Below are 24863 nucleotides of genomic sequence, written 5' to 3'. Positions count from 1 at the left end.
CTAAATCTAACCTAGAACGTGCAATGCAACGTGAATAGTCAAGTTGCAGAGAATATACTCATTACTTACTAAGAACAGGTGTGTATTCTATCCAGATTAGGTAATCAGCATCAGCATCAGTATCAGTATCAGTTTCACGCTATATATATGAGAGGAAGGAAGGAAGGAAGGAAGGGGGGTAGGGTATGGATTGCGGATTGGGATTGGGATTGTTGTGGTGTGGTGTGGATGGGGAAAGTAGGTAAGTAGGTAGGTAAGGTAAGGTAACGTGACTACGCGTATCGCCAGCATCGATCACGGAGAACAACACGCACATACGCGGAGGGGGGGGGGGGGGGGTCAAAATCTCAGCAATTCTCAATTTGCTCGTGTTTGAATTTCCTTACTCCCTGTCCAAAGACGGTGGAAGAGAGGCGCATCTACACGCTAATCGTCTTGAACACACTGTACACACAATTAGCATAACATACAATCGACTTTTAAAATATTAGACTCACCCAAAGCCCGACCCCCCCGTCGCCATAACGGCGCCAGGAATCTGCGGATGCCAATGCGCCTCCTTGATCTGCTCCATGTAGTGCACAAACAGCAGCTGGGGGGGCACATCCTGGACGCCCGCCGTATCCCTGCTCTCCTCGTCGTCGAGCTCGACGGCCAGATCCCAGAGCGTGAGTGTGCTGTCGCCGGCGCAGACAAGCACGATGCTGTCATCTGTGGGGTGCCATTCGACGGAGGTGATTTGTTCCTTGTGGAAGGTGAAGTTCGCGACGGGGGAGGGACGTGGTTCGCTAGCGAGGGAGGTGGAGGGTTTCCACTGGCGCAAGTCCCAGACAGCCCACTCGCCGTTGTCGGCGCCCGAGGCGAGGAGGTGGGCGGTTTGGTGCGACCAGCTGAGGACGTTTACGTCTGTGTCTGAGACCTGGATGCTGACGGCTGGTTTGCGTGATTTGGAGCGGGCGTCCCAGATCTTGACTGTGCCGTCGTTGGAGGAGGAGGCGAAGACGTGTTTTTCTGTCGGCGACCATTGTAGCTCTTCGACTGTGCCGCGGTGGCCCGTGTAGGGCGTTGTGTCGGTCACGAAGCCGCCGCCTTGGGTGCGTGTTGTGGCGAAGATGTTGCCTGTGATGTCGCCGGTTAGGAGCTTGCCTTCGGGGACGAGGGGCGACCAGTCCAGCGCGTAGCCTTCGTTGGACTTGTGTGCGCGGATTGTGCAGGCGGGCTTGTTCTGGGTGGGGGAGATTGTGGTGCCGGGGGTGTCGAAGGCAGTGAGGTGTGGGGTGACGTCGTAGATGAGGACCTGGCCGGACTCTGTCATGGCGGCGGCGAGGGTGGTGGGGGGTTTCGCGGCCGTTGTCTGCGGGGTCTGGTGTGCGCGTATGCGGTTTGTGCAGCTTGTCAGCGGGATTGATTTTGTCTCGAGGATGGGGTCGGAGCCCTCGTCGTCTGAATCGTCGTCGTCGTCCTCTTCGTCTTCGCGCTCCATGCGCGACAGACTGCTCATCTTCATGACCATGATCTGGTTCTCCTTGTCTCTCCCGCGCGCCGCCTGTGTGCCTGCCACTGCGTATACGGTTGCGGGGTATGTCTTGCGGTCTGCGCCCAGGCTGTCTGGCAGGATGTCGCACGTCAGACACGGCCACGGCGCCTCGAGTGTGTGCAGCATCTCGTATGTGGAGAGGTCGGGGTTGAGGGTTTCGCCGGGCGAGAGCTTGTGGCGGCCGGGTATAAAGGTGCCCTGGTCGACTTCCATGGCGTCTGTTTGGGCTGGTGAGCGCAGGTCTGGGTGTGTACTGCCATGAACATACTCTCTCGCTCCTCGGCCTCGCGCTCTTCGTCTGGCCGCCCATCCACGCCGGCCTCGAGGATCTCGTCGTCGCTCTCAAACTCGTCCTCGAACTCGTCCTCGAACTCGCCCACCTCGTCCTGGTCGACTTCCATGGGGCGTTCTCCATTCTTGATGGCGTCGCGCTCGTGCTCCTGGTCTGCGTCGGCGGGTCGCTTCGACATTGTGCGTGTGGTGTGGTGTGGTGTGGTGTGTTGTGTGTGGATTGTATGCTGTATGCGGTGCTGTATGTTCTATGCGACTCAAAAAAATAATTTGGGGAATTTGGTGGGATGGTCCCAATGGCAGGCTAGCGCGGGCGCACTGTTCAGCTCCCGCCTGGATTCGGCGCATCCCAGCAACACCCTGTCAACACCCAACTCGCACAAACAACACCCCCGCGCTGTCGTCAGAGCCTCCTGCGCCGCTGCACCCTCCCCCCGACGCGCGCCCACGTCCCCGACACGCCCGCGACGCTGCTCGACACGCCTGACGCGTGCGCCACTGCCTCCCCTCATAGCGGGGCCTCGTGCGCCTAGTGCTGTGTCCTGCGCGCACCGGCATTTCAGCCTCTCCTATTCGCTCATCGCCCGCATCCCAGACACGTCGAGTCAAGAGCGCAGACGAGCAGCCGTATCTTGCCCATGGAGGGCATGGAGCCGCAGCCCGAGCACCTGGCCGCCCACACGCCCGCCCCCGTCCTGGAGCAGCCACCCGCAGAGGGCCTCGACGCGCAGAAGCACATGGACCAGACCATGGACGCCGACGACAGCATGACCACCATCACCGCCCCGACGAGCCCGCCCATCGCGAGTCCGCCCATGGCCAGCCCGCTGCCCGACTACCACCAGAACCACAGTGCCTACACGTCGCCCGAGCCCCACCGGCCCTCGACCTCGTACTCGGACACGGCCTACCAGTACGCCGCCCCGAATGGCTCGCGCTTCAACACGTCCTCGGACGCAGACACACCGCCGCGCCAGCCCTACCACGACAACCCCAAGGAGACACACATGGGCCAGGCCCAGTCACACTCGCGCCCGAGCTCGCAGCTGGGCCGCTACTCGAGCTCAGAGGGCGGTGCGCGCTCGGCTGCCTACCAAGAACAGAACCAGCGCGGCGCGCAACCACCGCCCGAAGCCGCCAACAAGAACGCCAGCGTCGTCATCAAGGTCGGCATGGTGGGGGACGCCCAGATTGGAAAGACCAGCCTGATGGTCAAGTACGTCGAGGGCAGCTGGGATGAAGACTACATCCAGACGCTGGGTGTGTACATCACAACAAGCCCAACACGTGCACTTGCTGACTGGCGCAGGTGTCAACTTCATGGAGAAGACCATATCCATCCGGAACACGGAGATCACCTTCTCCATCTGGGATCTAGGGGGCCAGCGCGAGTTCGTCAACATGTTGCCGCTCGTGTGCAACGACGCCGTGGCCATACTCTTCATGTTCGACTTGACCCGCAAAAGCACGCTCAACTCCATCAAGGAGTGGTACAGGCAAGGGCGCGGCTTCAACAAGACCGCCATCCCGTTCCTGGTCGGCACAAAGTACGACCACTTTGTCAACTTTCCCCGCGAGGAGCAAGAAGAGATCTCGAATCAGGTTCGTAGTCTGACATGGAGCGTGTTACCCAAGCTGATAAGAATCCCAGGCCAAGCGATTCGCGCGGGCAATGAAGGCCAGTCTCATCTTCAGCAGTACCAGCCACAGTATCAACGTTCAAAAGGTGCGTTTCCTCCATCCCTGACACACCACCGACCACCCCGTTCTAACACGTGCCAGATCTTCAAAATCGTCCTCTCCAAAGCCTTCGACCTAAAGTGCACAATCCCCGAGATTGAAAACGTCGGCGAGCCGCTTCTCCTCTACCAGGCCGTCTAGTCGCCGGACCGCAGAGTCAAGCCCAGAACCGAAGGCCCGCCACGCATCAGCCTTGGAAAAGGACACATGGGGCGCGCCGCCTTCTACCGGGGCAATGTTACAATGAGCGAATGACCTTGATGATACTCCTATAATTTTCTCTCGCGTGGGAATATGCATGATATCGGCGACTGGAGCAAACGTGCTACTACTACTACAACTATTACCAGTACATTGGGAAAGGGAAGGGAAAGGGAAGGGAGCAAAATCGGCGTTTATCTTGTTGGATTATGCGCGTCTTTTTACTACTACTTCTACTACTACTATGCATTCTGCCGTGCTGGCCGCGTTTGCGATGCCCCCTCTGCGTTTGTCGTCTCTTAGCTACGGTAGTGTCTTATCAAATATTACATATTGAAGAATTGAACTTTGACGTTATTGGTGTGGTGGTGTGGAATGTGAGGCTCTGTGACGCAATGGCAGGTTTACCCGCATGACGCAAGATTAGGCGAGGCGGACCCCAAAAAGTTCCAAGCTGCTTGCATGCGACACGACCGACACTACAACTACACCACACCAAACCACAACCCACAGCTGGCCTTTACCGATCTAACTCGAACCCGCCATTCCAACAAACCAAAGCAACCCCACAAAATCCCGCCGTCACATCCACCACAATGGCCCTCCCCTCCCTCGCCCTCCCGGGCCAACTCCTCGGCGCAGCAGACACCTACCTCCCCGGTCCAGGAACCCACATCCACGCGCAAAAAATCTACGCCTCGATCGCCGGCCCCGTCACCTCCACACCCTCCACACCCTCCACAACAACCCCAACAACAACCCCAACGCCCCTCCTATCCATAACCCGCCCCCCCACCCTCTCCCCCGGCATCCTCGGCCCCTCAAGCGGCTCCGGCATCCCGCTCCTCCCCACCCTCTCCTCCGTCGTCCTAGCACGCATAACCCGCCTAACCCCGCGCTCCGCCTCCTGCCTAATCCTCGCCATCGACTCGACCCCCTGCCGCGAACCCTTCAGCGCCCAAATCCGACGCGAGGACATACGCGCGACGGAGAAAGACAAGATCGTTGTTAGCGAGAGTTTCCGCGTCGGGGATTTGGTGCGCGGGACGGTTATTAGTCTGGGGGATCAGGCGAGCTATTATGTTAGTACGAGTGAGAATGCGTATGGGGTTGTTGTGGCGAGGGGGGAAAGCGGGAGGGTGTTGTATCCGGTTAGTTGGCGGGAGGTGAGGGATCCGGTTAGTGGGGTTGGGGAGCGGAGGAAGGTTGCTAAACCTTTTTAGATGGGAGGGGGGGGGGAGGGGGGATGTATGATAGGATGTGGTGTAATGCATGGTAAAAGGTGATGTGATGTTATGTTACTATTCCCTTCCCTTCTCTGTATCTCTCTTTCTACTCATCTACACACTCAGACTTATACCCCCTCAACTCAACTAGAATCAAATACACACAATATCGTTTCAAGATCCCCCCTTCATACCCTTCCATGCACGCAACAAACCAATCCCAATCCAACTCCCATCATGAAAAAGCGCCATACGCGAACCCCAAACCCGCACAGTAAAACCCCCAGCCCCAAACGAAGTGAAGTGAAATGAAGTGAAGTGCAAAAAACCCCCAACCAAGTGATGAAGTAGCTGGTGTGCGCCGAACGCCGGGTAGATGATACGAACCAGATCAAGCGGGCTACGAGTCCCTGTGGGCCGAACTTCCCAAGCCGACACGAAACCATCTTAGTAGATAGATAGCCGTGTCGAAGTATATCGCTGCGTCGTAGTGAATGTACTGGCACTGGCGGCGGGGCAAGCCTGTATATCCACACCTCGTTTGAGAGAGAGAGAGAGAGTAGTGTTTGTACGCTTCCACACAACGACATGGAAATGCCAGGCCGACCACAGCATGCAGAAACACATTGCGATGCCCTCCGCCGCGCACTCCGCAGTATCGGGCGTAGGGTTAGAGGAGAGTGTATTTACAACACCCCCCCCGGCAACGGCGTCCCGCGACTCTGATTATTATCCCATCCAAACCCACCCCCACCACCACCAGAATTCGCATTAGAATTGACACTCCTTATATCATTGCCGCCCACTGTACTAACATGCCCCTGCTCAGGCGCCGCATGTTTACGCAGCATAAACATGGGCTTCCTCCCCTCTTTATCAAGCTGCTTGAATAAGATGAGGGGCCGCTCGTTGAGGCCGAGACAGCGCTCCTGGTCGCCGTGTACGATGTAGAGGGCGTATTGGCGCCAGTCGGCTGTGATGTTGTATTTCTTCAGCGCGACGGGGAGGACTTTGTGGCAGGGGTCGTCGATGGAAACGCGGAAGGATTTGAAGATTTCGACTTGTGGGTTGGAAGAGGGGGGTGGTTGTTGCTGCTGTTGTTGTTGTTGCTGTTGTTGTTGTTGGGAGGGGTTTGGTGTTGAGGCGTTGAGGGTGCTGGAGCCGCCGGATAAGGGCGGGTCGCGGTCGCGGTCGCGGTCGTCGGGGAGGGGGGTGAGGATGGGGTTGTTGCGGAGCATGCGGGATGAGAGCGGCGCGGGGGTGACGCGGGGATCGCGGTTCGAGTTCGAGTCCGTGTTCCATGTGCCGGGCTGCGACCAGTTGTTGTCGTGCTCGGTGTGTGCGCTGCGAGGGATGTCGCGGGTGTATTGGCGGGCCTGGGCTTGGGAGTAGGCCGGCGATGTGGGCGAGGGTTGTGCGAGGGACTTGGGTGATAGCTGGGGGCCACCGCCAAGAGAGGCTGTGAGGTGTGAGGAGGCTGCGACGGCTGCTGCAGAGGGGTCCAGGGACGAGTGGTCGACGACACGGTGCTCCTGGATTGTTGGAGAGGGGTTCTTGGGGGCCGAGCCGAGGAAGAGCTTCTTGGTGGAGAACTTGCGCGACAGGCTGCTCCCACCGGATCGCTCTTGGGTTGGTGGGGATGTCACGGAGTGGTCGTGGGGGGTGGGCAGAGGGTGCTGGCTGTCCTTGAGCATGCGCACTATTGGCAGGATCTCGTCGCGCAGCCGCTTGTTCTCGTCCAGTACCCTGGTCAGATCTTCTCTGAGGTGCCGCAGCTCCGACTCGGCTGTGTGTATCCGCTCATCTCGCGCCTGGATGACGTGTATCACCCTCGCAAAGTCGTCCTGTGTTGGTGGTGCTTCTTGCGTGGATGTGTCTGCGGCTGGAGGGGTTGTTAGCATACTGAGTGTAGGAGTTGCTAGCACACAGAGTATAGGAGTCTGCCAGCATACGGATTGCTAGACAAGGCTGGACACGTACACAGTGGGACATAGTCGTCCGGGTCTATGGGCACATTCTGCTTGACCTTGATCTCGTAGACAGCCTTGAGGATGGTCAGACGGTGGCCCACGCTCCCTATACCCATCTCCTTCAGTTCGGAATGCTGCAGTGCTGCCAGGACGTCGCCTGTGATACCCTCGTCTGTCACCGGCCTAGTCAGTTACTGCTACACACCCGCACAAGGCTACGTACCGACAAAAGTATCCGCATACTGCTCCAGCCCCACGTCGGACACAAAGTCGGCAGCCTGCTCAGCCGTCCAGTCGGTCAGCAAACCCGTGGGGCTGCTGCGGCTGTCTCGCGAGTGTGTAAAGGTCGTGGGGGTGTGCTCGGTGCTCAGCGGCCCCGAGCTCGTCGGCGAGCTGTCGTACTCGACGGGCAGGCCGGGGCTCTGCATGCTGCGCTCAAACTCGTCGTCGGCGTCCGAGTCCTCCTGGTATCGAGACATGTACGCCATGGCCTATGACGTTGCGCGCCGAGGAAACGGCTCCGCGAGGCAGCAGAGAGAGCGTTACACGGTCTGCCGCCAAGGCCTGGGAAGCAGCTCGTCGAGGGCACCGTCCCCGTGTCGCGGCTGGAGCAGCGCTGGACTCGAGGCGTGGCGTGGTGCGTCGGGGCGCTGTCTGCGGGACGGGCGAGGCGAGAATTGGGCCGTGTCGACGCTTCCCTCGAGCTTTTTCCGAGACTGCAAACGGGGTTACGAGGTGACGGGGGCGGGGTGCGCGGGTGTCGTCTGAAGGTGCGCCGGACGTTAAGCGCTTTGTCGATGCGGCGGAATGGGGGGAAGCGCGCGGCGCGGGACACCAACGACGACAGTGGCTGCTGGCTAGGGCGAGGCGCTGAAGGGCTGCCGACTGGCTCTGTACACGGCCGTACACACTGACTCGGACGATGCAACACTGAGCGCGCGAGGGACGGCGGGAGGTGTGCAGTGAAGGCCAGACGACAACGGCGCCCCATGTGCCAATGCACTGCCCTGTCCTGTCCTGTCCTGTCCTGGTCTGTCGTGCCCTGCCCTGCCATGCAATCCCGGCACAAGACAAACCGACGTCCACTTCCATCCAGTCCCCGTCCAGATGTGGCGGCAGGTGGATATGCACTATGCGCCCGTGCATCCTAGCCTGATGGATCCAGGAACTGATCTTCGATTCTCTATGCACATGCACGCGTCTCTCTCACTCGCACATCAACTTCGCCCGTCCGCCAAACCTTTGATTGCTCCTCGATTGGCCCGTCACTCCACTGCACTACAAACATCCTATCCTCGCATCTGCACCCGCAACGGAACATTGTCTCCCCCCGACATTCCACTCACGAGAAAAAGCACCAAACATCACGAGGCCACTACCCCTTCAACTAATCTCCAACCCCACTGCGAAAACGACAAAAGTAACCTCACCCCCATCATGTCCGCCAAACCAGTCACCATGACAACATCCCAAGCCCAAAGCACCATCCCGCCCACGACGCGCAACCAAATCTACACAGCCCTGCTCTCGGGCGACGGCATCCGCAACATCGAAAGCACCATGACGCACGAGCTGCAAGCGTCGGGCTTCATGGACCAGCTCAAAGACTACATTACCGATTTATTCCGCTCGGGCCAGGCCACCACCATGGAGCAGGCGCGTACCATGGCCATGGATAAGATCAAGCAGCAGCAGCGTGGCGCGAAATCAGCCAATGGCGCGAATGGGAGTGCGAGTGAGGCTGTGGAGTATGATCTCAAGGTTCCGCAGAAGGCGGTTGCGGCGGGCGCTAAGACGGTGCAGAGGGAGTTGGAGAAGGTGTGCGATGTTACGGCTGAGGATGATAAGTGAATTGGGGGAAATTGATGTGAAGATTACCGATGATATGGCTTCAGTCGACTTACAGATGCTACCGGGATGCATCAGCCAAGCCAGCAGTAGATATGCATCGCTCCATGCCCCAACCCAATCGCCGCAACAACGACATCCAGCTACCTGCACGGCACACACACCCCACCATCGCAAGGAAAGCGCATCCAGACACGCGCTGCCACTAGATGCCGACGGGGAAAGTCCTCTCTACAACGCCACGGCAGAATCACGGCCAGAAACTCAAATTCAACCCAGTTCAATCCAATTCTCACGAAGACTAAGCAGATGAGCGTGTCTAGGTCAGGTTTCACTCAAGGAAAGCAAAAGGGAAGGGGGGGGAAAGGACGTATACTACAGTGTGTAGTCCCCCCACGCGCGAGGAACAAAAACAGGCACCGCCAAATGCTAGATTGTCACTACAACAAGGTTGGATTTGGCTAAATAGTAAAATTACACTGTGTTAAACTAAAGATACAATAAAAATATAATAGTACAAGATGATATCTTAATAGTAAAAATAAAGAGATTGTAATATTGTTAAGATCTTACTTTTAAGTTATGAAGTAGTTTTATACTGCATTATTATAGTAGCCTTTTTAAAGTATAACCTTCAGCAGTGCCAGTTTTCGTTCCTCTCGCATGATGCTGTACATCTCGCATGCACCCAAGCATACCATATCATGTCATACCATAATCTTAACAACGCTAGTCGTCACACACAGATAGGTATAAGAATAGTAGATGGAACGATTAAATATGTGCACGGGCAATCCTTCCTCTCAGAAAACATCAGTATGTGAAAGAGCTAATTGTGACACGTCTTCATGTGGTAATCATTCGACATGCAGGAAACTTCTGAAGAATATAAAGACTGAAGAAACCCCTCCCCCCCCCTCCCCCCCAAGACTAAAAATCTTCTTTCGACGTCAGCAAAAGGCAAAACGGGGCGTGTATATACCTAACCCACACCACCACCCCGATTCACACAGACCTCTGCACAGGTCTAGGCGGCACCTCCCTCTCCCTCCCCTTTTCCTCTTCAGATGCAGGAAACAACCCCACCCCCGTCCCCCCCTCGCTCATCTCACGAATCTTCTTGATCAAATTACTGCCTCACCGTTAGCGCCTATCCTCACCCCATTCCCCCTACCCCTCACCCTTCCACAAAAAAAACCGAAATCAAAAAAACTCACCTAACAGGCAACCTAAGCCTCTCCTGCTCCCTCCACAGCACACCCACCACCTTCTCCCTCCCCTTAGCATGATCCTCCATATGCTCCGTGATAAGGCGCCGCCCAACATCTTTACTGCACCCGTAGATGCGCTGGGCGCAGCCGTCGAAGGTGCAGAGCCAGGAGTCGCGGGGGGCGTTGGGTGTGTATGTGGGGAGGGGGGTGGAGACGAGGGGGGCGGTGAGGGGGGGGGATGTGTTTTGTGTGGGTGTGGGGCGGTGGCGGAGGGGGATGGGCGCGTTGGGGTCGTTTGTATCCGCGTCGGAGTCGGAGTCGGAAGATGTGGCGGTTGTTGGTGGGGGGGAGGAGAGGGTTAGGGAGGTGCTGGTTGTGCGTTTTCGGCGGTCGGGGTGCGGGTCTGAGGTCGTGTCTGTTTCGTCGAGTTTGCGCTTGTCGCGGCTGGGGGAGAGGATTTGGGTAGGTGTGTTGGAGTCGGTTTCGGCTGCGGTCTCGCTTTGGTCGGCTGAGGATGAGGAGGATTCATCGTCTGATGGGTCGGACTCTAAGACGGGCTTTTTGCCTCTACGTTTCCCACCCGGCATGATTTTTGCTTTGCTCTTGCCGGTGAATTTGGCGCTTGTTGGTCGCAAGACGGAGAGTCTGCCTTTCTTTCGCCTGCCGGGTGGTCGGCGTGCAGGTGTTGCTAATAGGTCTTGTTCCTCATCTGAAGTATCTGATGATTCGCTCTCCTCCTCCTTGAGTGTGCCATGGTCTCTCCTAGGTCTTAGCTCCACGCCTTCTGCTCTTCTTTGCTCCGCCGCGGAGAGATCATGGCCAGCCGCCAACTCTTGATATATCGGTTCATCGGCGAAGAATCGTACGCTTTTTCGCCGCGGGTTGTCCATCATCCAACATAGGTTCCGAGCATGCACCAGGAGCACACTCTGCGCCACTTCCAGTTCCTCAATTTCGTAGCGTTTGACAATGAGTTGAGCAACCTTCTCCAGTGTTATGTGGTTATGACCTGGCCGTAGAGCTCTGTGATTGACAGCTTTTTGCATGAATTCGAACAAGGCCGCTGCCTCCCACCAGTTGTCGTCTTTCTTGGGCGCTTCTTCCGTGCGTCGCGTAGCGGTCTTCCCTCGGCCCTGTCGCGAATCTCGAGATGACTCTGTGCACTTCGACACTGGCGCAGAGGAGGACTTTGACTTTTGCGCTTGCGCTTGCTTTTCAACCTGGATTTGAGAGTAGCGGCCCTCTTTTCGCGCTTTGCATGTATCAAAGTCTTTCTATTTAGGAAGTCAGAAACTCGTTTCATCCTAAGCGTGAATAATCATACTGGATATTGCCGCCTGAACTGCTGGTAGATAGGTGTATTGCTCCAACCAACGCCTTGCGCTCGATTGAGAAAGCACATCGTCAGGAAGATACGATGCTTATTAAATATCTTCTCCGCATCTGCTGGATCTGTGCATGGAAATCGGTCGTCTTCTGCATACTTTAAACAGTCAGCACTTGATCTTGAACATGTCCTCAAAGCCTCATGAACTTCATAGTACTGTACGCATCGCGCGCACTCACCTCTTTGTATATCAGCTGTGCATTGGGGCCGCCGCCCTTCTTTCGTGGTTCGTTATAGATATCGGTAACGAAGTAGAGAAGCTGAACCGCTTCGCGCATATCCTCATAGATGGGCTTGTACTGCGCTGTGGGCTGGATCTCAAACCAGCCTGCTGCACCTTGCGCCCAGATAACATATTCGCCGTCCGTCGTCTCGCCATAAGAGAATTTGGTGACATTTCGTATTTGAATATCGACGGGCTTGTAGGGCTTGTTGACGACTGGTTCCTGGTCAGTGGACTGTATATACTTCTACGATGCCTCGTGAAAGACATACGATACTTTAATTGCGCGCGGCCTGGAGCCTCGAGGCGCCCCTCCACCCTCAGCGGTGTGTCGGCATATGCGGCGAGGAGACTCGCAGGCTTCCCATTGCTTTCGTACACGACATGCGCGTCCCTCAGTACAAAGATCTCCCAGAGGTCCGAGTCAGTGATCGAAGGGTCGAGCGGCAAGAGCACATCAGCTTCGGGAACTAGCATGCTGGTTTTCTATATGGGGCGTAATCGCATGTTGCGGTGGTATCATGCACGTAGCCGGAGATGTGGCATGCAATCTTGAAGCGTGAGGGGGTCTTGATGGGTGAGAGACCAAATGCGGGCACGCGGCGGGCAGCGACGAAACGGGGAAGCGCGTCGGTGAATGGACACTTACGTGTGTGATTGGCTCGAGGGTTCGATGTACTCTATTAGCGTGTCCATCACGAATAGACATCAAAATACCTCTATCACTTCATGTTTCATGCTTCAAGTCACTCAGAATCACTCTATCTTGACTCCTTGGATTCTCCTTACACTAAATCTTATGGAACCTCTCTACCATCTCTGACTTCCAGTTGTTCACTCCATCGAGACATTGGAATCTCTCTCACCTTAACGGCAATGGACGTGCTTTCCCCTCCAAACATCTCCCACGAGTCACCATATCGCATAAGTTTGTAGTCATGATCGTTACATTCTTTTCTTTCGCCGCCTCGCCAGACGCTGAACGCCGCCCGTCTAATGCCTGCCGTGCTAAAGTACATGATGAACGACATTCGTGAAGCGGAGAGCAGGAGATGATACATGTCCAACACAAATATGGTACAGGGAAGCCTCCCAGGTCTTCCAATCAAAAATTCGTCGATGCGCACATGTCCATGCCGGGTATCAGACTTACTCGAGCACACGTGTTACCAAACCGGTAGCAACTGTGCGGCCACCCTCACGCATGTTGAAGCGCTGCCCTGTCTCGAGAACGTGCGGCTGGTGCAACTCGCAGACCATCTCAACGTTGTCGCCGGGCATGATCTGCTTGTCCTTCTCAACACCCTCAGGCCAGGTGAGCGCGCACGACTCGTCGGCTGTGCGGATGAACATCTGTGGCCTGTAGTTCTCGCCGAAACCTGTGTGGCGACCGCCCTCGTCCTTGCTCAGGACATACATGGAGACGAGGAACTTCCTGTGCGCCTTGACCTTGCCGGGAACGGAGACGACCATGCCACGCCTGACGTCCTCACGCTTGACACCACGGAGAAGAAGACCGGAGTTGTCGCCTGCGCGGGACTCGTCGCAGGACTTCTTGAAGGTCTCGATGTCGGTGACCTTTGTCTTGATGGGCGTAGTGCCCTTGCCGACGAGCTCGACTTCAGAATCCTTCCTCAGGATACCACGCTCGACACGGCCAGAAACAACGGTACCACGTCCAGCGATGGAGAAGACATCCTCAATGGCCATGAGGAAAGGCTTCTCGGTTTCACGGATGGGGGTAGGGATCCAGGTGTCGACGGCCTCGAGAAGCTCATCGATCTTCTGCTCGCCAAGCTCTGGTCGGCGACCCTCGAGGGCGCACAGGGCAGAGCCCATGATAATGGGTGTCTCGTCGCCCTCGAATCCGTAGCTGCTGAGCAGCTCGCGCATCTCCATCTCGACAAGCTCCAACATCTCTGGGTCCTCAAGAGCGTCGACCTTGTTGACGAAGACGACAATCTTCTGGACACCGACCTGGCGGGCGAGCAGCAAATGCTCACGAGTCTGGGGCCTAGGATGCGTCAGATTTTGCCTCAAATTCAAGGCGTCTTTGGTATGGGGATACGCACATCTGACCATCCGAAGCAGCCACGACAATGATGGCACCGTCCATGTTGGCCGCACCCGTGATCATGTTCTTGATGTAATCGGCGTGACCAGGGCAGTCGACGTGGGCGTAGTGGCGGTTGTCGGTCGAGTACTCAATGTGGGCGGTCGCGATGGTGATACCACGCTTGCGCTCCTCGGGGGCCTTGTCGATGGAGCCATACTCGAGGAACTTTGCGTAGCCCTTCTCGGCCTGTCGCTTGGTGATGGCGGCTGTGAGGGTGGTCTATATGCGATCAGTCTCGATGGCGTGGCGGAGGGGTCGGGGGCGAAGGCGGCGCTGAAGTACCTTTCCGTGATCGACGTGGCCAATAGTTCCTGCACTGACTTAGACCGGCATTGTATACAGGAATATTGTGGTAACATACCGACGTTGACGTGGGGCTTGTCACGGGTGAAGGCCGCATAGTTCCTGACGCCGGTCACATATCTGCTGGTGCCCTGCAGACCGAGAGCATTCTGGACTGGGTTGACGCCCCGCTGGTACTGGAGAGCACTGCGTGATGTGCGCAGGAACACTCTTGAAAAGGCCGACATTATGGTATCAAGCAGAATGAGAGCAGGGCAATTGACGGAGGTGGAGGTGGCAGTTGTCGTCCGATGTCGAGGTCCAAATATTTCCTTAGCTCAAAATGATTCTCGCCCAATCACGTGTGCCCATGTCTAAGCTTCAATGTGGGAGTTTGCGACGCGATGCGGGCAGCAGTTTTGGATTGACTTTACATATCTCCAGACTTGCTCAGGCTTAAGTTTGACATTTACTGCTCTTCCTCGAGTTTAGTTCATCCCCCAGTGCCCCAAAACCATCCAGTCAGCAGATTGCGGACACCCGAGGTTCCTGTCGGCATAGCGCTCACAAAAGTTGCATCATCTTCGATCTCGACCTAGATAGCACACATGTCTCTCTGCGCATCCCTCAGACGGACAACAGCGCCGCTGAGCTGGGCCTCGCGGACACACACAGCAATTGCCATGCCGCTGCGCGCAAAAGTCACGAATCCCGCCTGGATGAGCGGGACAAGGAGGGTAATTGTACTCGACTCTGTGATTTCTCCAAGCAGCATCTGACGACTTCAGTATGCTACACCCACAGCAGACGTTCTCAAGGCGCAGCAAGACGACGACCCTGACGATGTCATCTTCACCAACAACTACGGCGTGCGCAGCATCGAGCTCAACCGTCCAAAAAAGCTCAACTCACTCAATGGCTCCATGGCCCGCAAGATCATCCCCCGGTTGCAGGAGTGGGCCAAGTCGGAAATGGCAGGTGTCGTCATCATCAAGGGTGCGGGTCGAGCCTTTTGCGCCGGAGGAGACGTCGCAGCACTCGCAAACTGGAACAGAGAAGGGCCTAAGGGACAGCAGAGGAGCTCGGATTACTTTGGACTGGAATACAAGCTGGATCATCTGATCGCCACATACACAAAGCCCTATGTCGCTTTCATGGACGGCATCACTATGGGTGGAGGCGTCGGACTATCCATCCACGCGCCCTTCCGAATCGCGACCGAGAACACCCTCTTCGCCATGCCCGAGACGACCATAGGCTTCTTCCCAGACGTAGGCGCATCTTTCTTTCTCCCCCGGATGGAGGGCTCGCTAGGCGTGTACCTCGCCCTCACCTCTGAGCAGCTCAAAGGTATCGACGCCTTCTACCACGGTGTCGCAACTCACTACATCCATTCCTCCACCCTCCAGCAACTAGAGTCCCGTCTCGCAGAATTGCAATTCCCCGACTATATGGAACTCAACGACCGCTTCAAGATCATAAACGCAACCATCGAAGAATACAGCACCGGTCTCCCCGCCGACAAGCCCACCATCTCTGGGGAACTCCGTAAGACAATCGACCGCGTATTCCACCAGGACCAACCAAACATCAAGGCTATTCTCACATCCCTCGAGCAAGTCCGCGACAACGCACCGACGCCCGAGCTGCAGACATGGGCCACCAAGACGCTCGACACGATCCAGACCCGCTCCCCCATCTCCGTCGCAGTCACTCTCCAGCAAATGCGCGTCGGTCGCCAATGGTCTATTGCCCAGACCTTCCAGAAAGAGTACGAAATCGCCTCGCAGTTCATGGCGCATCCCGATTTCGTCGAGGGCGTGACAGCGCGTCTCATCGAGCGCAAGAAGGAGCGTCCAAACTGGGCGCCCAACACTCTCGACGACGTCAAGGGGAGGGATGTTGATGAATTCTTCGTTGGTAGCGCTAGTGGACAGAGCTTGCCGCTCATCAGCGATGCCGATTACAACGAGTACCCACATGCATGGATTGGGCTGCCCAGGGACGATGAGATTCTCCGGGAGGCGGGCGGCAAGAAGAGCGAGGATGTTGTGGCGAGTTTGTTGGAGAAGTACGAGGGGAAGCAGGGCGTGAGGGAGAAGATCAAGGAGGTTCTGGATAGGTATGCTGCGTAGGCATAGCAAATATCTAGTCGTTGTCGCTGTGCTGTCACCAGCAGTGAGGTGTGGGCTGAAGCTATATGCATCATTTGTGAGCGGCATGTTGAAATGTGAAGTATACTAAGCCTATTCCCTTATCTTTCTTTTTACCACTATCTTACAACCTCGCCCTTCTGAACATCATACCCGAACCTCCCTTCATCATCTTTCTCACAAACAAAGCTATTTCTTCAACCCCTCATACCCAACCGACTCACTTCACTCCACCCCATCTCACACCACCGTATCACAGCAAGCTCGTCCCTCTCACTTAGAAAAAACATACACACTCCGCCTCATACACCCAGCCCAACAGCAACCCACCGTACAACACTTCTAGACTCTCGCCACACTGCACAGAGCAAGCTGGAATAAGTCCTAAAGCCCAGCAGCTACAACCTCATAAGATAACGAAAAGAAAAGCTCGACAAAACGTTACTAAAGCAATACCCGTGATGTAGTCCGAGCTATTGGTATGCCTGTTCTTCTCTGAGCAATGGGGATGGCTTGTCCATGTGGTGTCGATGCATATGACAGAAATGGTACGAACTAAATTAGTATGCTGTGTGGAAATGGGAAGCAGGGACGGTATGTATGCGAATGAACACTGTATGATGAGATGAAATGCGCTGGTAGAGGGTTGAGGGAGGTTGTGTGGAGTTCATTATTATACACACTGCTTTCCTAGCTGTGAAACAATTTGCAAATAGAGGGTATTGAAATGGATATACCTCAATCAACGCGCAGCAGGAGTGGTCGATCACTTTGGCATGTTCAACAGAGGGAAGGTCTAGAAGACATGTTAATCTTTTTGTTTGGCCTGGTGTATTCATTCTGCGTTGTTGTAGCTGTCGGGGTGGCTATCGGTACGATCATAACTATGATGACGGGATATTATTTATAGGAGACTGGAGACTTCGCTAAGTTGTGTACGTTGTGTGGAGGTAGGGGGAGAGGCGAAGCTGGGCGGAGAAGGATATGTTGGGCTGATGGATATTCTACAACGTTTATCCAAGACGTCCCACACTGTTGGTATGAAGCAGACCATGGACTGATTCAAATACAACTGCTCTCTAGGAGAGCAGAATAACTCGTACAGTTTTCTGATCGGATTCCAGGGTCGGCGAGCATCTTGTTGCCACATTGGAAGAATAATTAGAGTAGAGGTCGAATCGTCAGCGTCAGAAACACTAGGCCAACTGCTGTATACTGTGGTACCCCCTAAGTTCAAGCCATTCTCCACATTATGTGCAGATCTCTAGTTCATTAGAATTGGCGATTAGGACAGTGTTGGCCAACCCGTGAGCGTTCTGACGAGTACTTTGAAGTGGCGAATGGCTTGAACTTAGGGGGGTACCACAGTATGTGAGTCCGCGGACACAGGTGAGTGGGGTAGGCGCAGGAGCGTCGAAACAAGGGTGCGCGTCCATCATGCGGGTTGGTATGCAGTTTATCGCCACTTTATCCCGGCGTCAGTCAGGATAGTGCCTATTTTAGCGGGTGGTCCGCCTGACAGCGGACCAAGGAAGAGTGGCCCGAAGAACCAACCAAGGATCTTCAGTGAGATGACTAGGGATGCGATTGGAAGATTAGTAGAGTGATACGGTGCCATCACTTGATTCATCGGTGAGGTAAACCTGGTGAAACTGAACGATCTAGGGCCTTGGATGAAGGTGGATTGCACCCATGTGAGGATCGTACAGAAGTACATGGTGGAGATGTTCATCAACTTCCGAGATTAAGCCAACTGACTAGTTTTTCTGGATAGCCTTTACTGTCCCAACCTACAATATCGTCTTGTGTCGCATTGTGAGCTAGGACATGCAACTCTTACTCTCTTGGGACCTGAATTTCTTCCGTGTGCCCTCTTTAGTGCTGACTCCACTAACATCCGCACAGCATCAACGTTCTTGATGTTGAACTTTGTAGGATTTCTTGCATTCGTGCCGCACTGTTCCTTGGATTGCAGCCTGTCGAATCATGGAACGATCTGCACATCTCGAGAGCGAAACCTTATTTCTAGTCTGTGACAAAGAACTCCACTAGAGCGTACTTTAACGCACGCTCTATTCACCTTTGGGTATTATGCATATTCATGTACAGCCTTCGGGCCTTCAACCCCATGATAGCCTCCAAGACAAGTACGCGAGGTTGCGTGTTGTGGACCATCGTTCGCGGTGGACGGGACGTCCCGTTGTACCCGGGATCCACAGGCCCGAGTAGTAAGATGTTCAAAGCACATTCTCATTGATGCGTAGCTCAATGCTTGTTGAAGCCCGCGATTAGTGATCCACAGTGTCGTGTGGTCAGAAATGCACAAGGGCGAGAAAAGGTGCATTCGGAATTTGGGAATGGTACAGGGTTGGCTCTTCGAGACCCAAATAGTCTATGCACAATTCTGTACGACAAACGCCTTGTTGTCTTTCTTTTGCAAACTCGTGTGTATACGGTGCTAGTGTTGGCGTGGTATTTGAGTGAATAAGGCATAGCGTGGTTCCACCCTGGTAATCTTGTACCCTTGTTCCCTGGTACGAACAGATTGTCACATCAGATCACACCTCGCATTCGCTTTCTCTCTCAAGCAACCGGATCAACACAACCACTTCGCGTCCCAGCCCGCAGATACTTTCGGCCTATCCCGAGGGTGAAAGCTCATCCCTGAACTATTGCATCGGGTGCGCTGGACCTTCGAGCGACCTTAGCACCTCCAATGCCACGGCTGGGCCACAAAAAGTACGTAAAGCTACAACGGTATCCCCGCTTCCGCCGAGACATTTCTTTCGCATACCGCAACAACCAAAAGCATCATACTCTGATTCAGACTTGGTGTCCTCATTAAACTTACAAGCAAATTTAACCCTTGCTTTTTAGGTCAAGATTAGGCTGTAGACAATGTAAGGCCCGTCACGTGAAGGTTTGTTACTCCACCATGCTGCAATCGTCTCATCTACAAGTCCGATTTTTGTCGGAGTTAAGTGCTGATTCAGAACAGTGTGACGAGAACAAGCCATGTTCGAACTGCACCCGCCATGGCGTATCGTGTAGTCTCATGTCGTGGGACCCCAATACTTCTCACACCCCAACCTCTTCGGCAAGCGGAAGTGGTGCAATAGAGCGTGAGAAGAAACCATTGGTCGAGAGGTCTGGATCTGTAAGCTTCTCTTTCGGAAATAGTTGAATATTACTAACAGGTGAACAGAAATCTTCGTCGGTACCCTCGCCTTCGCTGCTGATCGACCATGTTCTTAACCCACCTGCCATACCTCGTGAAGACGAAAACTCAGAGACGAGTTCACCAAGATCGGACCAATATCCTTTCCTTACCAAGTTTTTATACAACCTCAACGTTGTCGAACCAGACCTGTGGGTGCGTGACATGGAGCTAATGTACGTTTATCAAAGATTGTTGAAAGCCGTATCTAATACCGCTTAGGCATCACTGGACCGTTGAAACATTCGATGGATTATCACAGCAGGAGGATATGCGTCACACTTGGAGAGTTGAAGCCCCAAGACAAGCGGTCAACCATTTATTTCTAATGCACGAGATGTTGGCCTTTGCAGCATTCCACAAGGCTTACCAACAACCCGACAGGCAGCATGACTACTACACTATCGGAACTCATCATCAGGATCGTGCAATCAAGGGTATACGGTTGAGACTTGCGAACATTACTCGACAGGAAGCCGCGGCTGTAGTCGCCACCTCTACGTTGCTTACGTTGAGTATCTTCGCCTCATCTGGCCTCGAGGCCAAACATCATGCAACTGATGGCACATGGTCTGCCATTGACAACATCTTGAATATATTTTCCGTCATGCAAGGCATGGGGAGTGTGTTGGCATTGGCACGTGTTCACGTCCTGGACTCCTGGCTTGGGCCGATGTTCAAAAGCCCTCTTGAGCCTACTCCTTCCCAGCCCATGGTGCAAGGGATCATCGACCATATCCCCACGCTGACGGCCTTCATTGAATCCAAACCCGATCTCTCGGACAAAGAGCGGAAAGAATATCTTGATGTGATTGGATACCTGAAATCAGTACTCTATCTGGCAATGCCCCCTTGTCTAGATTATCGAGAGCTGAGGTTCTTGTTTTACTGGCCGTTATATCTAGGACCGGATTTCATGACGTTCCTTCGGGAGAAGCGTTCAGGTGCACTTGTACTCCTGATGTACTATGCCACTATGTTGTTCGCGGCTGGAACACAGCACTGGTTCATCGACGATTGGGGTCATCGACTCATGACAGCCTGTCATGAGGAAGTCGAACGTGATTGGCTACCGGCAGTACAATGGCCAATGGCTTTTCTTAACCTTACCCCGACCTGGAATCTAATCTCACGCGAAACACCTCATGAACAGTCTCCTGGCTTAACAGCAGCTCAGACACATGAGCAAGAAGCAAGTGCTTCACCGTATTCACAGCAGGCGCCACGCGAAATTTCATATCGACAGTCCGGTTATACACCTCTTACATCGCACGAACGAGAGCTAGATCCACATGCACCATGGTACATACGTTCAACGGCCAATGCAAAGCCTACGCCAGCTGCCACATTACCTCAAGAGTCGCAGAAGAGCGCCGTGTCGGGTGCCGGTTATGTTGCTCCTCCTGCAGAAGATGCCGGCTAAGAACAATTTCTGGAATCGGTTCTGCTCCTACTTACCTTGTGCTAGTCATGCCGTAATTTGTGGCGCATTTGACAATGGAACCCATGGAGATATCCTCCAATCCATTCTACCCTCACGGACGGACACGGTTACCATCTGGAAAACCAAATGATCTACAGGGTGGTTCTTCGGTGGCAGAACCGTTCGAGTGCACGCATTGATACCGGCTGTACAGCTTGGTAGATCACCTCCAAGGTGGCAAATGTTTGCCGTGGCACAGTTGCATCGAGATTCCAACGCATTCTGACAGGGGTTCATAAATAGAGCCTACCGGTACTCTTCGTCCTGGGAGGTGAAGCCTTGAGTCTATCTACTCCTTGCGAATAACCTCGAAATACCTTTGCTAGGAATGGACTTAGCACCTATAAGGTCTTCCCACGCAAATTGTACAAGACAACGCGTCGAGGGTCGCATGGAAGGACTGCATGGCCCACGGAAGGTTTAAGTACACAGTAGAACACACGTTACAACCGTCAACCTTTTGCATATCAGTAATCGAATTCCTTTGTTCGATTCATACACTAGTGACGGACACACGGCTCTTCTTCCGCTCTATCCAGCCCCCATCTCTTTTGTGCCGTGTCCTGGCATGCATGATGAATCTTATCCAACGACTAAACTGGGTTCATGCATGGTCTCAATTGCCAAGACTCGACCAGAAATAAGCACGTACTCGGGATTCGTTGCTAGGAACACAGCGCTAGAGAATGGGTACCTTGGCTGATTGATCAACGCTACCAAGGGCACGAGCAGCGAGTCATGCTAAACGCGTAATGCAAGTAAGAGGACCTGACACGGGGGGCTGAAAATTAGTCTCTCGGGAGCTAAACATGTGCCCAGTGCACCTGCTTATGATGCGGGAGAATGTGAGGAAGCAATGCTCAGCCGTGTAACGGTCCGATTGCGCAACTCACAAGCACCGGCTCAATGTCAGAAAACGTGGTAGCGTGATAGCTTATTGTAGCGAGCGTATTAGGTGGGTATCATTCGATCGAGCATCACGCCTTGTCCCAAAAGCTTCTAGAGAGAAGCATGTGTGTGCACCAAATCCCATCGCTGATATCAGCCACGAGGATGAGAAAGCCATAAAAAGACACGTTCCTCATTCGTAAATCCATCAGACTGTGCTCCGGCTCAACTTTTCCTCACCTCCTCAACAGGGGACATGGGTCGATCATCTGCGCTCATCGTTTCCCAGCGCTCAAGTTCCTCGGGCGTTGGCTGAGAGACAGCTGTGCTGTCGCTCTGAACCGTGACGTCGCTCAATCCTCTGTTATGCGAGGGCCGGCGGTCCAATTCATGATGAGGTTGAGACTCGCTACCCTCAACTGTAGCCTCGCCAGGTTCAGCGGCTTGCTTCAGCTCTTCAGAACTTTTGCCTGATTTGGTTTCCTGCCTACTCTCTGCCAGTATGCCATCGATGTTGCTTGAGAGCGAAACATTGCTAGGTCCTCGACTGTGCTTTAGGTCTTGAACTGGACCCACATTATCGAGTTGACGTATGGAGACGGGAAGCTTGATTCCATCTCCAGGTAGTTCCGCTATTGGAGTTCTTGGAGTGTTTTGACCTGACGACTCTCTATCTCTCTGCGCGCCGCGCCGGCGTACCCTACTGCCAGCAGCGAAGTAGTCGTAGCCATCTCTACCTCCTTCATTTCCCGGCAGTGGACTATAGAGCTCCGAAGGAGGACTTTCCGGAGACAGCTCACTGATAGGCGGAATTAACTTGTGATCGCTACCGTAGTAGCCTCCCATTGAGGGTTTCGGCGAATGAGGAACATCCGAACCCGTAAGCTCTGAAACATTTCGGCGCCTGAACTGATTGCCTGCAGCCGTTGTATCAATTTCAGAGGTAGCAACATTTTGCTGTAGTCTCTCCTGCCTTGTGTTTCTTTTCTTCTTCCAAAAGAAGAAAGCGCCGAGCCCTGCGAGCAAGAAAACCAGAACAACGCCTACTACAATGCCAGCAATTGCGCCTGGAGACATTCCATCGTTCGAATTATGGGGAGTTGGCAATACTGTAGGTAGAACAAATGTCTTGTTGAAGATAGTTTCGAGCTCTTCGTCCGGCATGGGCTGAGAGAAACGAGCTGGTGCAACAGTGAAGTTGGCGCGTTCGTAATCGACAATGATGTAAGCCTCTTGGAGGAATGTGCGGCCTAGGATGTTGACGTTGTTCTCTGACCTCTTGATAGGAAAGTAATTGCGCGCGTCTTCGTATATGGGAAAGCTAGCCTGGAGATCGAAGGCTGCGTATGGGAGAGTTATGGTGGCAAATTCGGCGCTGTCCATCGGAGCGTCTGCGATCTTGAAAGACACTGTAGCGTTTTTTTGAATGTTTGAGTTGTGTGCGGTTGAATTGACTGTGTACAGGTTGGTGTCATTGTTATACTCCAGCCCGAACTCCTCTTTGAATTTGTCGCAGATATTGACTGGAAGCATCAAATATGGGAGAGTTGAGTCGATGGTTGCTTTGAATGCTTCCTGGGTGAAAGATAAAGTGTTTACCTCAACATCTCGATCGGGCTCATACATGATGGATATAACGTCAACGATGAGTGCATTGTCTTTCTCATTAGCCATACTGATAGACGTGCCTTGTCGTGTTAATCGTGATTTGTCGTAGCCTCCAAGAACCAGGTTGCCTAGAACACCTTTTCCGTTGTTTCCTTGGATAGTCAGCCCCCGTCACATGTGTAGATCCAAGGTGAAAGTGCCGAGTTAAAGTTGGATGGATCAACGTCCATAACAGAGTTTGTGAACGTATGCGACGGTAGTGATCGAGTATGCGATAAGAGATTACTTACTGTAGTGGGCACCTGCCGTGTAACCATATGAGCTACTTGCGATTTGATTAGAATTGGCGAATTCGCTCAGGAAGGTTGGCTTGCTCCCACCATTTGGGCCGACCTCTCCCACTGTCAGTCCAAAGGAGCCCAAGAAGAAATCCTCGAATATGTACTTGACAACATATCGTTCAGCAAGGATCAAACTCTCTTTCGAACTAAGACCAAGTCCTACGTTGTCCAGTCCCCAATTTCCGGCGAGGGAGTCGTTCGACCACGAATCAGTGTCGGGGATGACATATGTGCCAGCCTTTTGCCAGTACTGCGAGTCTTCCGCGCCTAGCGGTTGCTGGTTGTTATAGAGAAGGATTCCTCGGTCTTTTGCGCAGTCATTGTTGCACCAGTCCGTTTGCTGAGGCACCAGAGTCAGTGGAGAAGATGTCGAAATAAGGACCTTGAAGTTCTGCCCGTTGCCGTCGTTGTCTGAGCCGATGTTGATTAAGAACGTTGACCATTTTCCGTCATTGCCATCAAACGACCCACTTGGACTCACAACAACTGGCTTCGGTGGCAGTTGAATTGTCGCGTTTGTATCGGCACGCTTACTGAAGTACATGACGAAATTTGAGCATGCTGTGAGGAGGAGAGACAACGCAAAACGTTCAAGCGGTAAAAAGAATCTACAAATAGGAATGGGCGCTGTCGATAAAGCAAGCTAAATCAATCCTGGATCAACCTGTGGATTCTGAGGACAACTTGAGCCGTTACGACAGGCAGGCAAGCCGTGGCTTGAGTAGACGGGAGTCTTCCAACAAGATGGGGGCCATCGTCAACCGGCTGCTCCAGGCTATTCGCCTAGGAGCTTTATTTTAAGCATTCTCAGTTCCAGGGACGGGACATGTTATCGTTTGAACGCCACCGAGCAATGCATAAACACCTGCAGGAATATCGACGAACCACACGACCACGTCTGACCGGTGAAGATGTAGTAGCCGGTAGGGCGTCGCCTATTGGGGGATAATTGAAGGCGATCAAAACACGGCAGGATTACTGGGGCGTAGCACCTGGTGGCGCATCTCGATGATGGGATGTATATTATTGGGGTTGCAGAACTGCCCAGACGATCGATAGTGCTGTTGTATCTTACTCAGCAACAAGAAAACGGCATTTAGCCGCTAAGCGGCTCGATTCGTGTTAGTCTCCAATCTAGTAC

At 53.9% G+C, this 24863-nt stretch overlaps 10 protein-coding genes across 10 annotated transcripts; 5 read left to right on the top strand and 5 right to left on the bottom strand.

The window, feature by feature from the left end:
- Positions 1–346: 346 nt before the first annotated feature.
- On the bottom strand, positions 347–2158 carry P153DRAFT_346450 (glutamate-rich WD repeat-containing protein-like protein 1). The gene is made up of 3 exons (XM_033666124.1): positions 1806–2158; positions 498–1755; positions 347–444 (listed from the first exon to the last, which is right to left on the bottom strand). The coding sequence occupies exons 1-3, from the start codon at positions 2005–2007 to the stop codon at positions 420–422; spliced, it is 1485 nt and encodes a 494-aa protein (XP_033520955.1). The 5' UTR covers positions 2008–2158; the 3' UTR covers positions 347–419.
- Positions 2159–2195: 37 nt separating this feature from the next.
- Positions 2196–4108, top strand: P153DRAFT_369254 (small GTPase). Its single transcript, XM_033668717.1, has 4 exons — positions 2196–3088; positions 3138–3430; positions 3480–3554; positions 3611–4108. Exons 1-4 carry the CDS (start codon positions 2467–2469, stop codon positions 3707–3709), a joined length of 1089 nt encoding a protein of 362 aa, XP_033520954.1. The 5' UTR covers positions 2196–2466; the 3' UTR covers positions 3710–4108.
- A 193-nt stretch (positions 4109–4301) lies between these two features.
- P153DRAFT_399331 (uncharacterized protein) lies at positions 4302–4992 on the top strand (the record flags this gene model as incomplete). The annotated part of the gene is made up of 1 exon (XM_033671719.1): positions 4302–4992. The coding sequence occupies exon 1, from the start codon at positions 4366–4368 to the stop codon at positions 4990–4992; it is 627 nt and encodes a 208-aa protein (XP_033520953.1). The 5' UTR covers positions 4302–4365.
- A 689-nt stretch (positions 4993–5681) lies between these two features.
- On the bottom strand, positions 5682–7453 carry P153DRAFT_378127 (RA-domain-containing protein; the record flags this gene model as incomplete). Its single annotated transcript, XM_033669777.1, has 3 exons — positions 5682–6877; positions 6976–7137; positions 7189–7453. 3 exons carry the CDS (start codon positions 7451–7453, stop codon positions 5682–5684), a joined length of 1623 nt encoding a protein of 540 aa, XP_033520952.1.
- A 949-nt stretch (positions 7454–8402) lies between these two features.
- Positions 8403–8816, top strand: P153DRAFT_297523 (uncharacterized protein; the record flags this gene model as incomplete). Its single annotated transcript, XM_033664162.1, has 1 exon — positions 8403–8816. One exon carries the CDS (start codon positions 8403–8405, stop codon positions 8814–8816), a length of 414 nt encoding a protein of 137 aa, XP_033520951.1.
- An 836-nt stretch (positions 8817–9652) lies between these two features.
- Positions 9653–12225, bottom strand: P153DRAFT_399328 (uncharacterized protein). Its single transcript, XM_033671718.1, has 5 exons — positions 11907–12225; positions 11591–11850; positions 11349–11507; positions 10031–11298; positions 9653–9945 (listed from the first exon to the last, which is right to left on the bottom strand). The coding sequence occupies exons 1-5, from the start codon at positions 12109–12111 to the stop codon at positions 9819–9821; spliced, it is 2019 nt and encodes a 672-aa protein (XP_033520950.1). The 5' UTR covers positions 12112–12225; the 3' UTR covers positions 9653–9818.
- Positions 12226–12600: 375 nt separating this feature from the next.
- Positions 12601–14450, bottom strand: P153DRAFT_369251 (translation elongation factor Tu). Its single transcript, XM_033668716.1, has 4 exons — positions 14112–14450; positions 14033–14061; positions 13707–13969; positions 12601–13648 (listed from the first exon to the last, which is right to left on the bottom strand). The coding sequence occupies exons 1-4, from the start codon at positions 14278–14280 to the stop codon at positions 12784–12786; spliced, it is 1326 nt and encodes a 441-aa protein (XP_033520949.1). The 5' UTR covers positions 14281–14450; the 3' UTR covers positions 12601–12783.
- Positions 14451–14454: 4 nt separating this feature from the next.
- Positions 14455–16301, top strand: P153DRAFT_369250 (3-hydroxyisobutyryl-CoA hydrolase mitochondrial precursor). The gene is made up of 2 exons (XM_033668715.1): positions 14455–14769; positions 14821–16301. The coding sequence occupies exons 1-2, from the start codon at positions 14641–14643 to the stop codon at positions 16165–16167; spliced, it is 1476 nt and encodes a 491-aa protein (XP_033520948.1). The 5' UTR covers positions 14455–14640; the 3' UTR covers positions 16168–16301.
- Positions 16302–19240: 2939 nt separating this feature from the next.
- P153DRAFT_388592 (uncharacterized protein) lies at positions 19241–20825 on the top strand (the record flags this gene model as incomplete). The annotated part of the gene is made up of 3 exons (XM_033670762.1): positions 19241–19342; positions 19391–19578; positions 19625–20825. The coding sequence occupies 3 exons, from the start codon at positions 19241–19243 to the stop codon at positions 20823–20825; spliced, it is 1491 nt and encodes a 496-aa protein (XP_033520947.1).
- A 735-nt stretch (positions 20826–21560) lies between these two features.
- P153DRAFT_79860 (acid protease) lies at positions 21561–24408 on the bottom strand. Its single transcript, XM_033673413.1, has 2 exons — positions 23672–24408; positions 21561–23533 (listed from the first exon to the last, which is right to left on the bottom strand). Exons 1-2 carry the CDS (start codon positions 24264–24266, stop codon positions 21999–22001), a joined length of 2130 nt encoding a protein of 709 aa, XP_033520946.1. The 5' UTR covers positions 24267–24408; the 3' UTR covers positions 21561–21998.
- Between the last annotated feature and the right edge of the window lie 455 nt (positions 24409–24863).

The sequence above is a fragment of the Dothidotthia symphoricarpi genome, assembly GCF_010015815.1.
Source record: "Dothidotthia symphoricarpi CBS 119687 unplaced genomic scaffold P153scaffold_17, whole genome shotgun sequence".
Lineage (NCBI taxonomy): Eukaryota > Fungi > Ascomycota > Dothideomycetes > Pleosporales > Dothidotthiaceae > Dothidotthia > Dothidotthia symphoricarpi.
Note: the sequence above shows the minus strand (reverse complement) of the source record. Positions and strands in the feature narration are given on the sequence as shown.